General features: G+C 40.7%; 1 protein-coding gene across 3 annotated transcripts in view; it reads right to left on the reverse strand.

The window, feature by feature from the left end:
* The window catches only part of FREM1 (FRAS1 related extracellular matrix 1), a 168,451-nt gene that overhangs the window by 38,829 nt on the left and 112,179 nt on the right, over window positions 1-17,443 (reverse strand). For all 3 annotated transcript variants that reach the window (XR_013443592.1, XM_078061208.1, XM_078061203.1), the window contains exons 24-25: window positions 14,561-14,825; window positions 5,855-6,269 (exon numbers count right to left, since the gene is read on the reverse strand). Coding sequence is in view for 2 of the 3 variants with exons in the window: in XM_078061208.1 (XP_077917334.1) it covers window positions 5,855-6,269; window positions 14,561-14,825 (680 nt within the window). In the remaining variant the exon portion in view is untranslated. The remainder of the gene's footprint in view (window positions 1-5,854; window positions 6,270-14,560; window positions 14,826-17,443) is intronic.

The following is a 17,443-nucleotide window of genomic DNA, read 5'->3' on the forward strand; positions in this document are numbered from 1 at the left end:
TCCCTTTATTCCCTGCCCCTGGCATAGCGCCGGAACCGGAAGAGCAGCTCAAGGGATACTTGTTGAATGAATACATTAAAATTGACCCAAGAATTGTACTGCAAATTTAACATTAGCTCCAGAGGAGGATTCTTCCATTTTCCCAGTATTTGGTGATATATAGAAATAAGCTTATAAAGATATACATAAGGATATGCATCACGAATGCATTGAACGTTTTGGGGGCACGTCTTTGCTCAAATGGCATAAATGTTGGATAAAAAACAGAAACACTGGGGCGCCTGGGTGGCTCAGCTGGTTAAGCATCCAACTCTTGATCTCAGAGTTGTGAGATCGAGCCCGAGTCGGCTCCACACTGAGCATGGAGCCTGCTTAAGATTCTTTCTCTCCCTCTCTCTGTCCCTCCCCTCCCACTCGCACACACTCTCTCTCTCTTAAAAACAAAACAAACAAAAAAAACCCAGAAATACTTAAGAAAAAATTGAAAAGTGATTATTTATAGGCATTTGTGTATTTAATTCACTGAGGATGAGAACCAGGTAACTAAACAGGTAGACTCAATTTGCAAAAATACTGAGTGGATGGGCAACTGCTCATGAGTGCAAGAGGCACAGAGGCTCAAACACGGCAAAAGGCCTCACTCAGGTATGGTATGAAGCTCGGTCCATCTTGCAAGTGACTTGGAAGTTAGGGAAGGAGCAGGTTTGAATGGAGAAGCACAGTTCACCACTCATACTGGAAAACAAGTATGGGACCATGGTCTCCATTCCTATTACTCCTAACCATTCAATTCTTAACTTCATTTATCCCAGAATGATACTGTAGTAAATCTTGGTTCACCCTAGCTAAGTAAAGAGTAAGTGCCATGATAAGACTTGTAGAGTCTTGTATAGGATAATATATAGGATGATGTAATAAACTATTATTCAGCTATTTTAAATACCGAGGTAGGAGGAACTGAAAATAAATAATTTCTACAACTGAGTGTGAACTGGTAAAAAAACAAACAAACAACAACAAAAAAAAAAACCAGTAAGTTGTAGAATAGGAGATGACTATAGTACCATTTTTGTTCATCTATATGTTCATACATAGACAAAATTCTGGGAGCATTTACACAAACCTGTTCAGTTGTCTTGGGGTGGGGGAAATATCAGGCTTCATTACGTATTTCTATATGGAATTTTCTAACAACCAAATATTTTTTTCCCTCTCAGGTTAGCAAGGTTCTTTTTTTACTTACAAAAATAATCATACATCATGTTGGTAACTGTTTAGAGGCGCAGGCATTTTTATCTTTTGCTGGAGGGGTGCAAATTAGTGAAAATTTTAAATTTGGCATATATATATATATATATATATATATATATACACATATATACATATATATGTTCATTAAATATAATTTATAATAGCAATTAACAAAAAAATCCATAAAACTATAAGTCCAAGAGGGGATTTATAAACCATCTCTACCTGACACTGAATGCTATTCAACCTTTAAAAATTATGTTTTCAAGAAAGATCTAATGACATTAGGAAATTTTTATAACATCATGAAGAGTAGAAACAGGCAATATGCTTGACAGTACATATAATATCCTCCCTTTTTTTTTTTAATTGCACAGCATAAAAGAATGAAAGGAAGCCACCAAAAGTAGTTATCTTTGTTTTGTTTGTTTTTTGCTTTTTAAGATTTTATTTATTTGAGAGAGAGCCAGAGAGAGTACAAGCAGGGGGAGGGGCAGAGGGAGAGAGAGAAGCAGACTCTCCACTGAGCAGGGAGCCTGACTCGGGGGCTCAATCCAGGACCCCGGGGATCGTGACCTGAGCCAAAAGCAGACGCTTAACCGACTGAGCCACTCAGGTGCCCCAAAAGTAGTTATCTTTGAGTGGTATGATTATGAAGCATTTTTCTTTCTTGTCCCTTTCTGTAGCTTATGAATTCTTTACAATAAACAATTATTTTACAAATAAAAAAAAGCAACAACAATTTTCAAAAGTTACAGTCATTCTCTTCTCCTAAAAAGTGTGCATGACAACCTCAAAGCTATGCAACTGGGTGGGAGGCAGGGAGTCAAATAGTTATCATGGCCTTTTGGGGGAGAAGCCCCTTCAACCATGATGGCCAGTAGGCCAGTAAGAGGGATGGTGAATGGCAGGTGAGAAAAATAAAAATACTCAGAGCCATGAAAGAAATCCTCAATGTTATAACCAGCTGAGTGCAGATGTGTTTTTTTTTTTATGTTGTATTTTCCTTAAAATCAAAAGTGCTACAAAAGGAATAAATGGCTGTTGGGATCATTTGTTTTAAAAATATTTTTTAAAATATATATTTTTGGGGCGCCTGGGTGGCTCAGTTGGTTAAGCGACTGCCTTCGGCTCAGGTCATGATCCTGGAGTCCCTGGATCGAGTCCCGCATCGGGCTCCCTGCTCGGCAGGGAGTCTGCTTCTCCCTCTGACCCTCCCCCCTCTCATGCTCTCTCTCTCATTCTCTCTCTCTCAAATAAATAAATAAAATCTTTAAAAAAAAAAAAATAAAAAAATAAAAATAAAATAAAATATATATTTTTATATATATATTTAATTTGTTTATATTTAAATCTTTATATAAATATAACTTATATATATTTTATATTAAAATTTTTATTATATATTTAATATATGTTAAAATATTTAATATATTTAAAATATATTTTTAAAAATATTTTAAAAATAAAAACTCTGGTTACATGGTCTCCTATTGTGTCTTTGGTCACACCTGCCCCTAGTCTCATTAAATGTCTTCAAAAATAGGTCTTCTGGCTTAGTAGATCAGAAGCATTTGAAAATATTGGAGTCCAAGGCATTTTTTTTTTTAAAGAAAAAAGGCTACATCCTTTGAGAACTTGGGTTCACTGAAAATCATCTCAGACACGCGCAAACCATAGAAAGCAGTGACACTGGTCCTTCCTCCCTCACCACCAGCCCCATCCCCATTTAGAGAAGAGTACAAGACTCACTGCAGCAAGACTGCAGTGTCCCGGTCAGACAGCCATGATTTCCTACAACATGGATGTCAGGCTGTGCACGCTGGTATCAGCAGAACGCAGCTGTGTTTTATCCTTGTGAAGTCCCGCGGCTTTGCCCTCGGTTCCACTCAGGATGGGACCATAAGAGTGGTGCACCCCCACTTGGGAGATTTATTTGGACAAACTCGTGACTCAGTGGTGGACAGTAGATCGTCTTACCAAAGAAGCTCTTGAAGGCAAGAGACTGAGGGGCATCCGCCACTTAATTCCTAAACTGCCTGACCTCTCTGCTCTGAAAGACCAGAAAATTTGGGGGAATTATGGGAGAAAGTTTGAGGCTTTCCTTATCTACACATAACTGTATTGTATGGCAAAACATACCTCGTACTTTGGATGAAAAAAGTCTTTACAACATATATCCAACACTTTCCTATCAGTAAATTCTGCAACTACCAAGAGATCACTCTCTTACAATAACTGTGCTCTGTAAGATGAGTGTTGGTGTTGGGACAGGCCTGATTTAAGTTCTGATACTTCTTTATTTTTTTTTTTTAAGATTTTCTTTCTTTATTTGGCAGAGAGACACAGCGAGAGAGGGAACACAAGCAGGGGGAGTGGGAGAGGGAGAAGCAGGCTTCCCACCGAGCAGGGATCCTGATGCGGGGCTCAATCCCAGGACCCTGGGATCATGACCTGAGCCCAAGGCAGATGCTTAATGACTGAGCCACCCAGGCTCACCCAGGCTGATACTTCTTCTAAATTCTACTCTCTTTTCCTTCTCTACTCTACAGGGTAGGAAGGAACTCTTCTGCCCGTACTAGAATGTACAACTCCTATAAATTTGCAGCCAAATAGACTGAGAAAAGTATTATTGGTTGGACAGTACAGTGACATTTCTCTACCTAGTGAGAGCAGTGAGGAGTCAGGAAAAAATATATTGATAGATTGAAGAGTGAGATGAGACAAATAACAAAACATAAAATTAAAAATAATTTTACAACATACAAAGTACTTCTTTAATACTGTGTCAATGATATCAGTACCTTCTCTCTTCTCCCAGTGCATCATAATTTTATGACATTTTTCTGGGCCTTCCTAGAGCCAAAGACTCATCCAGCATCCACTCTATGTTACCATGACTCCCCACCTTTCTACTCAGATCCCACCTTAGATAGAGACTGTGATTGTTCATTTTATGCATCAACTTTGCTGGCTATGATGCTTCTTGTTTGGTCAAACAGCAGGCTGGATGTTGCTGTGAAGGTATTTTTTAGTTGTGATTAACATTTCAGTTGGTTGGCTTTGAGTAATGCAGATTACCTGCCATAATGTGGGTGGGCCTTGTCCAATCAGTTGAAGACCTTAAGAGCAAAGACTGAGGTCCCTTAGATAGGAAGCAATTCTGCCTCCAGACTGCCTTTGGGACTGAGACTTGCAACATCAATTCCTGCTGGGATTTCCATCCTGCTGGCCTGCCTTGCAGATTTTGGACATGTTAGACCCTACAATGGTGAGCCAATTCCTGAAAATAAATCTCTTTTTCCTTTCCTTTTTCTATATACATCCCATTTGTGCTGTTCCCCTGGAAAACCCTGACCAATACAGAGACTAAAGAGAAAGGGAAAATTATGATTATTTTACACAATCAGAAGGTATCCTGCAGTGACCCGCAGATTTATCTCTTCTACAGTTGGTAGAAGTGGGTAGAACAGGATAAACTACATCGAAGGAGAGTGGATTCAAGGGTGTAAGAAACAGAGCATGCTTGATGTGTTTTGACTAAAAAAAGAAAAACACATTATGCCCTCCCCAAATCATCCTACTAGCCAGCACAACTGTGGCAGAGCGGTGCCAGAGGAAGGGCACAGAACTGCGGATCAGAAAGACTGGGGGTCTTTATATGGTTTTCATCACATTATTGACCTTGTGAACTCCTGAACACCTATTAAATGTGGATAATAAAACTTCCTGAGAAAGAAATGAGCTTTACGTGAAGTGGGTCTGACCCACAGCTAACGCTCCAACACTCGTAGCTGCTACAGTTGTTTTCCCATCATTTCACGTGTAATATCGATGCTGCCTTGTACGTTTTCATGTGTTCAATGGAAAACCGTTAAAATGTCAGTAGATGATGCGAACCAACAGGCAGCGTCATAATAGTACACTTAGATATTACAACAGTAGGGACAAGATATCGAATATCTAATATATTTCAGGCCATATACTAGTGCCCACCATATCTAATCTGATTTTATTCTCACCACAATGCTATAAGGCCTGGTTTTCAAAGGAGAAAAGGTCGAATCAGAAGAGTTAAAGGACTCTCTTAAGGTCATACAGCTAATAAATGGCAAACCTAGTCAATAAATTCCAACCTAGTCAAGTCTGACTCCAAAGCCCATGTTTTCTGCTTCTTTCTGTCTTACCACGGACTCTTGCTCATAGCCTGCATGCAGGCACCGCATCGGTCTTGTCCATATGAATGTGTCTGATGCCTTGCATTATTATGTCCACATTAATATGCCTGGCATGCTGTAGACCCACCGCACAGCACATATTTTAATGAAAGAAGGAAGGTCGGGACGCCTGGGTGGCTCAGTGGGTTAAGCGTCTGCCTTCGGCTCAGGTCATGATCCCAGGGTCCTGGGATGGAGTCCCACATCGGGCTCCCTGCTCAGTGGGGAGCCTGCTTCTCCCTCTGCCTGTCGCTCCTCCTGCTTGTGCTCTCTCTCTGACAAATAAATAAATAAAATCTTAAAAAAAAAAAAAAAGGAAGAAGGAAGGAATAGAGAAAAGTTTTCTCTACATCTGTGCCAATGACCCGTGAGTTTGTCATACTTGCCTGGATGGTGAATGACACAGGCTCTTGGCCCACTCTCCCATCCACAACAAAGCCTTGGTTTGTCCTATCTGTGGCCACAAAGGTAAAGTAGTCAACCCGGGAGTCCCCTCCCAGGTGCCTGTAGGCCACATCCCTGCTGTCCACATCCCGCTGAGTGAAGTTGTGTTGAAGCAGCTCTGTCCCCCGCAGGTAAAGCTGGCCGTGTTGTGGGAGCTGGGCCAACACGAAGGTGAGCTTCTCTGCTGGGGTGTCAGGGTCGGTCAGCTGGAGGAGGTCAGGGGAAAGCAGGCCTGTGGCGCCTTCGGCCAGTCTCAGCCCCCTGTTCCTGGTCACCACAGGTAAGGCTCTGTCCGCAGTCTCCAGTGTGATCTCAAACAGCCCGTGCTTGGTCTGCAGGCCATTGCTGACGAGGAATCTGGCAAAGAGAGGCAAGGGCAGCCTTCAGCATGTAATCTTTTGTCACCATCTACTGGAATGGAATGATAACAATACACACCTTTTACTTAAGGACATGTCGTGCTGGGACTCAAACGAAAACCCAAGGGCAGATCCTTCAGAAGGACACTGGTCTATCTGTTAAACCAGTCACTAGGTAGCACACCAATTACCTACAACATTCTATGCCCAAAAGTATTTTCTCAACACTGGCGGCAGACTCACGTGATGGAGCAGCCTAATTCTGCCAGTGGGATTTCTCAGGCTCGTCAGCATTTAGAATCCCTTGCCCCAAATAGGAATTTCACATACAAGTAGATCCCTTGCATGAGTTTGAAGAGTACATTCATTTTATATGTTTATAATTTTGCAACTGTATTTTCTTTGTAGGCATTTAATAAGGTAAGCTTTTAAGACTGGTAATTGGGGGCCAATCCAATGACTGATTTTGGCTATTTCATTTTATTCATGTATTTTTGTGGTAAATTCCTTCTTTTAAAAAAGATTTTATTTATTTATTTATTTATTTATTTGAGAGAGAGAGAGAGCACAAGCAGGGGGAGCAGGAGAGGGAGAATCAGACTCCCCGCTGAGCAGGGAGCCCAATACAGAACTCGATCCCAGGACCCTGGGATCATGACCTGAACCGAAGGCAGACGTTTAACTGACTGAGCCACCCAGGCGTTCCCTTCGTGGCAAATTTCTTAACAGCAAATCACTTTACTCAGCCACGTAATCATGCCTAACTCATCTCCCCTCCCCAGGCCTCATTTTCACCCTTCTGGAAAGTAAAAGATTGGACCAGACGATTGCTAAGGACCATCTAACTTTAAAACATCATGTGATGCTCTAATCTCATATTATTCCTGTGCTTCTACATTTGCCCCTTGCAATATATATGGGAGTTATGCTAGACAAGGATTACTTACCTAATTTAAAGAAAAAAAAATTATGGCAGAAAGGTACACAACATAGTGGGAGATCATAAGGCAGGTAGGACACAAAGCTGGGATTAGAACCAGGTTTCTGGACCCCATACCTCCTGCTCTTACAGAGTTTTTAATACAGGCCAGTTTAACAAACCACAAAGACAGACTTGTGGTACCTGAGCACCACTGCAGAATGATAAAGAGAAAGCTCAAATGATACCAACTCAAGGTACACAAAATCTCTCACACACCCTTGGATTTGTGATTCCATAATGTGCTTTTGATTTTATTGATCACTAAATCCAGTCCACCCACCACTGCCAATGTCAACACAAAAACCAATCGAAATGATCTTTAGAACATGTCCATGTGTAAGTTTGATTTGAAAGGCAATTGAGAGTATCATGAAATTAAGCAAACCAAATGCACTACTGAAACTCCAAAAAGTTAGCAAATCACTACTCCCAAGTGGAGTTGACAAATTCACTGTAGACCAAAGAGGTGTACTTTGAAATAATCATGGAGTTGTATCTGTTAGTTTTTCTCCACGTACTGTGGTTGCTAGAAATATTCATGGAGGAGATACTCTTATATTCCACAGATGTAAAAAAAAAAAATCTCTAAAAAAATGTTTTCGTAGAATATAACCTGAAATTATAAAAGAATTTTCTTTGGATTTTTTTTTTCTTTTTAACTAGAGAAGATACGAGGTTTATATTTATTTTACTAATCTGACAAATTTGACTAACAAGTTCTTTACTCTTTGTAAAATGTGTCTTGTCCTTCAGGGTTTAAGGGTTGATGCTTTGCTTGAAACCAGGTTGTATGAGCACAAACAGTCGACCAGCCCGCCTGAGGAAGAGGGCTCAGAGAAAGGAGCAGCTGAACAGAAAGGAAAGGAACAGGAGTTTGGCTGAGCAGAGATTTCACTTTGAAGGCTAAGCTAAAATTTTTGAGCTTTCTAATTATCTAGTTGATAAGACTGCCTACAAGGAAAAATACGATGTGATGCACGGAAAAACGAATCTATTCCTTTTTGCTAAATGAACTCAGTAAGTGGAAAATATCAAATAAAGCAAATTTTTGACATTTCACATACCTTGACTTCTAAAGAATATAACCTGGGTTTTTTTCTCCACAGCATTATTTTTACAATCTGAACAAAGATACTAACTTTAAAATTGTACACTGAGTGAAATCACATAGTTTCCTTAAAATAAAACAATCAGTTTTTCTTTTGTAAAGCTAAACGTTTACTAAGTATGTTTGAAGCAAATAGGAGAATTTCATTGCTGGATCATGAGTGTTTACAAAATTAGTTATTTTTGAAAAAGCAAGAAGAAACGCACCCAGAAAAGTGTCTGTGTGTTCGTCATCTTTGTACTTATTAGTCACTTTGGCAATTTCAAATGTCAAGTGATATGCATTTTTAAGATGAAAATCATGATCTATTTCTCAGGGAGAGCTTTTCATGGAATTATGCTTTTATGCCGTTGTTTTCCTGTTACTTTTCCAGGTCTCCTTCCCTGGAGCCTATCATCTAGCCCGAAGTAAAAGAAAAGGAGACTAGGCATTCCCTTGGTGTCTCCAATTTCTCTTTTCTCCACTTCACCCCTCCAGAAACATGTTCCACGCCTCCCATTTCAAATAAATTGGCTCTCTACTCTCTATCAGGTCCCTATCTCACAATGTGCTCTTGTGGAAAGTTTTAAATCAGCTATTATTATAGAGTAGCACAAATTTAAGTGAAAAGAAATGCATTTTTAGTATTAGTATGATTCACGGAAATTAAAGAATTTGTGCCCCATTAAAAGCATGTCAAATATGGGTGGAAAAGAAAGGGGAAAGGAGGAGAGAGATGGGGATCGGGAGTAAGGAGCTTCAGGGGTGCTTGAGTGAGTCACAGGGGGCATTCCGACTTTCCCCTATGGAGACTGAATTCTGAAAACGCCTCGAAGCTCAGTCTCAGGACAGCCATAATTATCTACCAATGCATGACCTGCGTGAGGACACTAAAATTATCTTACGATTCAGGCTGTCCGTCTCAGACTCCTCCCTGCCTGATGATGGGGATCTGACCACGTCGGAAATCGGCAGCCTGCCATCAGACAGATGGGACTGAGGGCAAGGGAAGCCAGGGACCATATAAGAGTAAGAAATATGTTTACTGAGGCCAGTGTTCCCAGCTGGGACACCGAGGCAGCTGCCTGTGCTGACCGAAAGCTAATAAGCCAGTGGTAAAAAGGATGAAATTTCTAAACATGACTGGATCAAACACCTCATTCCACTTTCACAAGTAACAATGCAAACCAGTCACAGGCAGAGAAACATTATCAGAGGGAGACAGGGTGAATGGTCATGGTTGGCTTCCCAGTCAAAATAAGCCTAGCAGAACAAGGGCACCAAGGTCAGTGCTGTTCGCGTCTGCCAAGGTTGACCAGATGATCTTCCAAATGCTTTCCCCCGCTGCCCCCAAAGAAACCTTCCAAATCTATTTTCAAGTGTTAAAACAACAGTGCCATTCCAAGGTTAAGAAGCTGGTGGTATCAAGGTAGCAGCTTCTTCTGGGGATCCGTTTTTGTTTAATTTCCCTCATTAAGCCCCCCCTGAAAAGAGATACAGCCAGGATTGACCACTGTCCTCATGAAATTTGGGGAATGACTCTCAGATTTGTCTAGTGTGCCTGCCTGGTCTGATTTCACCATTACCATGGTGCTTTCAGGCTTTCTGCATTTCCTGGCAATAGAGTTGGCTGAAGAATCTGCCATCTGTCATGGCATTTAAAAGATAAAAATGGAATCATAAATAGAGCCAGTTCCTCAGGAAAAAAAAAAAACAAAGTCCAGCCAGCATGTCAAAATGGAGGACATTAGCATGTTCTTTTAGTCCCCGGCTGGCAGCAGCTGAAGTCAGCTTGCTAATCACTTGGTGTCATCTGTCCTCGAATGTGCTGCCAAATCTTTCTTCCAGGCCAGCAGCACCAAACAATGCAGGGGAAATTTAGGATTCACAAAATATTTTTGCAGAAGGTAAAATCTGACCATTAAACTCCCCCGTTTAATTAATGCTGCCATATCTTACATTAAAAAAGAGAAGGGGGCAAAAATCCTCTGCCGCAGAATTTATCTCCTCTATCCAGCCAAATTCCTTGCCAGATTTAACAGCAAGCAACATAAATTTGGGTGATTAGACTGGTTGCATATATTTAATTTTTAAAAAGCACCACGATCACACACTTTCATTAAGACCGACTTTCAGCTTTGGTTTAGCTCCGCTCGACAAACAACACAGCAGCCCATGACTGGGGGAGTGAAATGACAAGATTAAAACAAGGGTCTTGGGCAGATGTTAGGCTCTTCCATTATAAACATGTAAAACTGCCCGCCAAACATCAGAATGACCCACTGAGGGGGTTTCTTCACACAGGTGCATTTTCTCCATGAATTTTTGGTACAATGGAAAAATCTCTTAAAAATGAGATCTTCTCCCCAGTGCAGCTGATACTCAGTTACGTCAATGTAGATGACTTTCAATGCCTCTTGGAACCTTGGTTTTCTCGTGCATAAAATGGGAACATATCATCTCTCTCAAGGTAGTGGCGTAAGGCTTAAGGGAAATGATAGACAAAAAGGAGTCTAGTACACTGCCTGAGGCATCACAGGTATTGAAGCAATACTAGGTTTCCTTTTTTTTTTTTTAAAGATTTTTATTTATTTATTGAGAGAGAGAGAGAGAGCATGAGAGGGAGGAGGGTCAGAGAGAGAAGCAGACCCCCTGCTGAGCAGGGAGCCCGATGCGGGACTTGATCCCGGGACTCCAGGATCATGACCTGAGCCGAAGGCAGTCGCTTAACCAACTGAGCCACCCAGGCGCCCCTCAAGCAATACTAGGTTTCCTATGCGTAAATGAAGGGATGGGACTAAATCAATGTTTTTCGACCCTTGTTTCCTAGTCTTGAGTCCTTCAAACACCTTCATAATTTTTGCCATCTTCTTGTACGACCTGTCCTCTTATTACTATTTTGCTTTAGGTCACCTCACTCTTGTACTTAAATAAATGTATTTAAGAGGCAATCTTTTAACTAGAAAAGCTGAAAATGTTTACTACTAAAAACCTAATCACCATAAATACTGCAGAAATAAATGCAAGAAAACAGTGTTTTTAATTCTAGCTAGGTATTGTGGCCCAATGGCTTGGAACCCAAGGCCAGTACTGTCTGCTAAAAAGGAAAGCAGTTAATACTGAAGAGCTGTTAAAACCATACTAGCCCCAGCCTGAGACTTCTTTCTTGAAACAATCAGGAGGACTGTCAGAACTACAAGGGACTAGTTTCTCACCCTGGATTCCCTGTCATTTATTGCTTTCTTCCTGTATCAACCCACATCATTTTGCATCTTTGTATCATCAGTGGTGCAAATTACTCACATTGGGAAATAGAGCCAGAGCCTTTTTGCTAAAAGAAAATCCTGCCCAGGAGCCCAGTGTGGAAAACAAACTAAAAAATAATAAAAGAACCAAAACAAAGCTCTATCAATAAACTAGGGTGAGGGTCCCAGAGCCTCACCAATTCAACTCCTTCATGTTCTGTCTCTGGGAGGCCCCAAGAGGGCTTCTGTAAATCCTCAAAGCTCCATACAATGTACTTGGAACAATGGACTGGACCAGACCAGTGATTGCTAGTCCTGACTACATCAGAATCCTCTGGAGAGCTTTGAAAAATACAGATTTCTGGCCCAAGACTGGACTTAGCAAAGTCACCTCTCTGGAGTGAGAGTCAAGAATGTATTTTTATTAATCTTCCCAGTAACTCTCTTGAAGATCTAAATATTTAAAAAATTCTTGGGGCGCCTGGGTGGCTTGGTCAGTTAAGCATCCGACTCTTGGTTTCGGCTCACGTCAGGATCTCAGGGTTGTGGGGTCAAGCCCCACGTCGGGCTCCGCCCTGGGCATGAAGCCTGCTTAAGATTCTCTCTCTCCCTCTCCCCTCTAAAAAAAAATAAATAAATAAATAAAAATTAAAAGTTCCTAGGATAAATAATTTCTAAAATGTTATCTCATATGACTTTCTATGGATGTGGATTAGGAAATTTTTAGAGTATCATCAATCCTCACATACAGAAATTTTGTATTTCATTCTCTGCTCCTCACCACCATCTAATTAATATCTAAGCTTGATTTCTGGACATCTATATGCATTCATTGATTGGCTTCTCCAGCAGGCTCACTGGTTTCTCCAAACAGTCATTAACGTCTTCCGCAGACTCTCCCATGGGCACTGATTGGGGAAAGTGGGAATGGACAGGGATAAGCAGTTCCAGAAATGGGCGTGAAGTTAAAAGTCCTGAATCTGATATACACTTATTAAGCCAAGAAGCACCCAACCTCCTTAAGTAACCGGGGAAAAAAAGAACAATCGTCGCTCTTCTTTGTACAACTTCTTTCCTCCTTCAAGATTAATCTTAGTATTGTAAACATTGGCAGAAAAAGGGGGCCAAGGAAAGAATATAATAAATAATAAGAACAATAATATCAATAATAATAGTAGTAATAAGAGCAGCTAATACTTATTTCATTCTTCCTATGTGCCACATATTTTAAAAAGTACTTTACATGCATAAACTCATTTACACCTCCCACCACCCCTGTGAAACAAGTAGTATGAGCATCATTTCTTTTCACAAAGAGGACACAAGAGCACAGGAGGAGGTGTGATTTGACCACAGAGTGGTAAGTAATGGAGGTGGTAACTGACCCCAAAGCCTGTGTCTTAACAGCTCTACTCTACCACTTCTGGAGCAGAAGAACCAGCATGAAAAGGAATCCCCACATCTGACGTTTTAGTTAATGCCCAGCAACACTCAAACATTGAATTGTTATTTAGATATTGAGCAACCAAATGATTATCTACTTGTTAAGGACATTTTGTCAAGAGAAAAAAAAAAAAGAAAATATTAGATCAAACTTCCCCAATTTTTTTAACAGTCGATTGTCCCAATCATCTTTCCAAATCGTAATTCCAAAAAGGCAAGCAAAATCATCTTTCCTGACATTAAAACAATGTTTATCATAGCAAATATATTGAATTTAGAGAGAGAAAATGTATGATTATGATAAATGCTACATTTACATTAGTTTATAGTGCTCTTTTGAAGATTGCATTCTTTTTTTTTAAGATTTTATTTTTAAGTAATCTCTACACTCAACGTGCGCTCAAACTCACGACCCTGAGATCAAGAGTGGCATGTTCTTCTGAGCCAGCCAGGCGCCCCATTGGAAGTTGTATTCTGACACGGTGAAAACTGTACTGGGGTTCAGAAGTTCTTCAATATGGCTAATGAACCAATGGTCTCAGGGCCTCCATGTTAAGTGGTAAAACTCAGGACTGCATATGTACAATGATTCCCCCAAAGGCTAGTCCAGCCAAGATTTCTAGATTCTTTTTATTTTTTATTTGTTGACAGAGAGAGAGAGTGAGCGAGTGCGGGGGGGGGAGGTTACGGGGAGGGGCAGAGGGAGAGGCAGAGAGAGAATCTTAAGCAGGCTCCACGCCCAGTGTGGAGCCCAATAAGAGGCTGGATCTCGGGAACCTAAGATCATGACCTGAGCTGAAATAAGAGCTGGATGCTCACTCCAAGATTTCTAGATTCTCATCCCAGCCCTGGGGATATGGATTTCTATCAAGGACCTTGAGATCAACCAGCTTTGAGAACTGCTAAATAACAGCTCCTCTAGAGTTTGTCTTGCTTTATGTGACTGGAAATAGACTTCAATATCTTAAATGAACGTGGACTTTCACTGATGTTGTATCTTTGTCTTTTCACCGGATTGTTATTCATCCCAATGATTTATTTGATACAGAATTCTTAAACAGCCCCCAATTATAACATTGTTTCCAGGGGGAAACATGATCCACCTTATGACAACATGCTTTATGATATAGTTCCTGGAACATATCCTGACAAAAGGCAATGTCTGCTTGTGCCAAATGCTTACTACTAAATACCTTTCTTCAGATAGAAAAAGATACCCCCAAAAAGCAGGAAATTAGTTTTCTATGTCTCTCTTTAGCTGGGACTCTCAGCTCTTTACATCCCTCCCCTTAGAACAGCTGAGATTTAGATGTGCTTTATTTTTAAACAACAATATATAACAACTGTTTTTATTTAAACACTTTCTGGCTTTGCTGTTGTTCAATTCATTGTACACCTCCACCTTTCATACATCTAGGCAGTAGAAGACCACTGCTATATCAGAGTTGGAAAAGAACTCATTTTCTGTCACCTTTGGTCTATCTAAGCATTCATTCGGAGAAGGGGTTCTGAAAAGTTTCTTTGGGGCTCACCTGAAGGTGTCACGGGAGACAGCTGCCTTGCTCTTATGTACATAGCAGACTGTCTGTCCTGCTATGTCCATTTGGCTGAAGCTTGTAATGGGGACTCCAGGATAGCGGACATACTCAACCTGGCCATAGCGCGGAGGGGAGGTGATGACATAGAGTAGTTCCTCGGGTTTGTCTGTTCCATCCACAGCAAGGAGAGTGCTGGTCGTCAAGAAACCTCGGTCACCTTTAGACACCACCAGCGGTTTCACGAGGATGGCAATATCACCTGCACAGCAGAAAAGCTTGCAGTCAAGATCCAAATTTAAAAAAAAAAAAAAAAAACGTCCAAAGGCAAATGTAAAAAGCAAAGGCCAAACTGCAGAAATCAAAGTTAATGTGGTATAGAAAGGTTGATATAATTATGGTTAATAAAAGAATAAGGCAAAAGACTGATGCAGATATGACACAGCAGGGGAAATACACACGGCAAACAAAGATACAAAAAGAGGTTCAAATCTCATTAATCACCGTGGAAACACAAATCAAGATCACAAGAAGTTATAACCATGTTGTAACTCTTTGATTTGCAAAAATTTAAAATTCTGATGACATCAAGTGCTGAAGAGGATGTAGAAGCTCGCGTACAATTCTGGTAGGAATGTAAAGGGGTACACGATTTGGCATTAGGCTGTAAAGAGTAGAATATTCACATACGTCGTGACCCAGAGATTCCACTCCAGCTGTGTGGTGGAGAGAAGCGTACACCGGCCCCCAGGAGATGGGTACCAGAATGGCCACTGCAGCCCTGTCTTCATTGAAAATGTTGGAGACAACCCAAATGCCTTTTTAAAAGGTAAATATGTAAGCAAACTGTGGTCTAATCGTACAACTGAATTGCATATGGTAGCGATATGAATGAACTAGAGCCCACATGGGACAACACAGAGGTAGCTTGTTACCATTTGTTCCTTGCATGAGCAAGTCCCAGAAAACCATAAACAAAAGTAAGAATGTGAACACAGAATTCAGGATGATGGTTCTCTCTGAAGGACGGGAGAAGCCCATGGGTAGATGTTTATTACTGTCAATATTCCAGTCCTTGAATTGTATGGTGGTTGCGCAGGTGTGTATTATGTATTTAAAAGAGAACAAATGAATGAGTGTATGAAATGTATACATGAGTGAAGGAGATGTAGGAGATGTGGGTCACATGTGGACGAATGGTGCAGTTTTACAAACTAAGGATGATAATCCAATTTTGTTCACCTCATTCACTTAAAAAAATGATCATAACTCTTAATATTGAGCTGCTACTTTGTGCCAGACACAGGGGTAAGGCTGTTTCACCTTCACACCAACTGTGAGGTAGGGTATTATAATATTTCCCAGGTTATAAATGCGGAAACTAAGATACAGAAAAATGCTAACTAACTTGTTAATCATGATACAATTAATAAAAGGTGGAGCTAGGGGTGCCTGGGTGGCTCAGTCAGTTAAGCATCTGCCTTTGGCTCAGGTCATGATCCTGGAGTCCCGGGGTCGAGCCCGGCATCAGGCTCCCTGCTCAGAGGGGCGCTTGCTTCTCCCTCTCCCTCTGCCCCTTCCCCTACTTGTGCTCGCCCTCTCTCCCTCCTTCTCTCTCTGTCAAATAAATAAATAAATAAATAATCTTAGAAAAATAATAAAAGATGGAGCTAGAATTTGTATTCTAGCCATCTGACTCAAGAGCACAAATTTGAACACTAGATTATTTGGTTGCTTCTCTGTAATGTATCAGAGCTCTTAAATATCAATACTAAAAGAATGAATATCCAAGAGGAAATATGTGTGAAGTAAATGCTAAGCCATTCCTAAATTTAAAAATACAAATTGTCAATAAAATTTGAAAAGACATTCAGTCCCATGAGGAAACAAAAAAATAAAATATCAAGGAGGTACAACTAGGCCAGTGGTTCTCAATGAGTGGCAACTTTGGCCCCCAGGGGACATTTGGCAATGTCTGTAGACATTTTCGGTGGTCATAGCTGGGGGTTCCTATAGTCTTCTAGTCAGTAGAGGCCAGAGATGCTTCTAAACGTCCAATAATGCGTAAGAAAGTCCATTACAACAAAGAATTATCTATCCCAAAATGTCAGTAGTGCTAAGACTGAGAAACTGTTTCAGATGATTAAATTGGTCTTTTTGGTAGATTATTGGTGCTTTTAACTCAAAATGCTATCCAACTTAGGTGCAATGGAGAATCAAAGAGCATCCTAACTTTAAATCAAAACCTGGGCCCCAGATGGGGCTTGCCTCCTGGGAGTCCAGATGAATACATCAAGGGAGTAAGAAGAATGAACAAAGCTGGGGACACAAAAATCACCCACAGAATGTTTCACCAGGAGCAGAAGATGGATCTGAGAGGAGGAAGAGCATCTGGGCTTTCCCTCGATGCAGTTTTTCAGCACTGTGACAGCAGAGTATGGTTCAAGGTCAACCGCAGATGATGTCCCTTTAAGCTTCTCTCAAAGATCTCCACATTATTTTTGCCAGTGTGCACATCACAAGACACGGAACAATTGGAAGGCCAGATGTTATTTATAATCGCTCTCAAATGGAGATAACCCAAATGCTCAATATTAGGGTTATGGCTTAGTCTAAGTATTCAGGGTAGTTTTATTCAGAGATGAACAATGGCAGTCATCAAGTTATGCTATGACCTGAGAAAATTCACACTAAGTTTTTAAAAAATACAACACCGTATAGATATAAAACACACTACAATGTAAAAAGAAGCAAAGGGAAGGAATTTGGAACTTCTGAAAATGCTAGGAGGTTAATATATCTGTTTGATGTAAGCATTCACAAATCCTTTCAGAAGAGAATCCCACGTCACTTGTGGCAGAGACTGGCCAGGCGCTTGCC

Source organism: Halichoerus grypus, chromosome 14 (genome assembly GCF_964656455.1).
Source record: "Halichoerus grypus chromosome 14, mHalGry1.hap1.1, whole genome shotgun sequence".
Lineage (NCBI taxonomy): Eukaryota > Metazoa > Chordata > Mammalia > Carnivora > Phocidae > Halichoerus > Halichoerus grypus.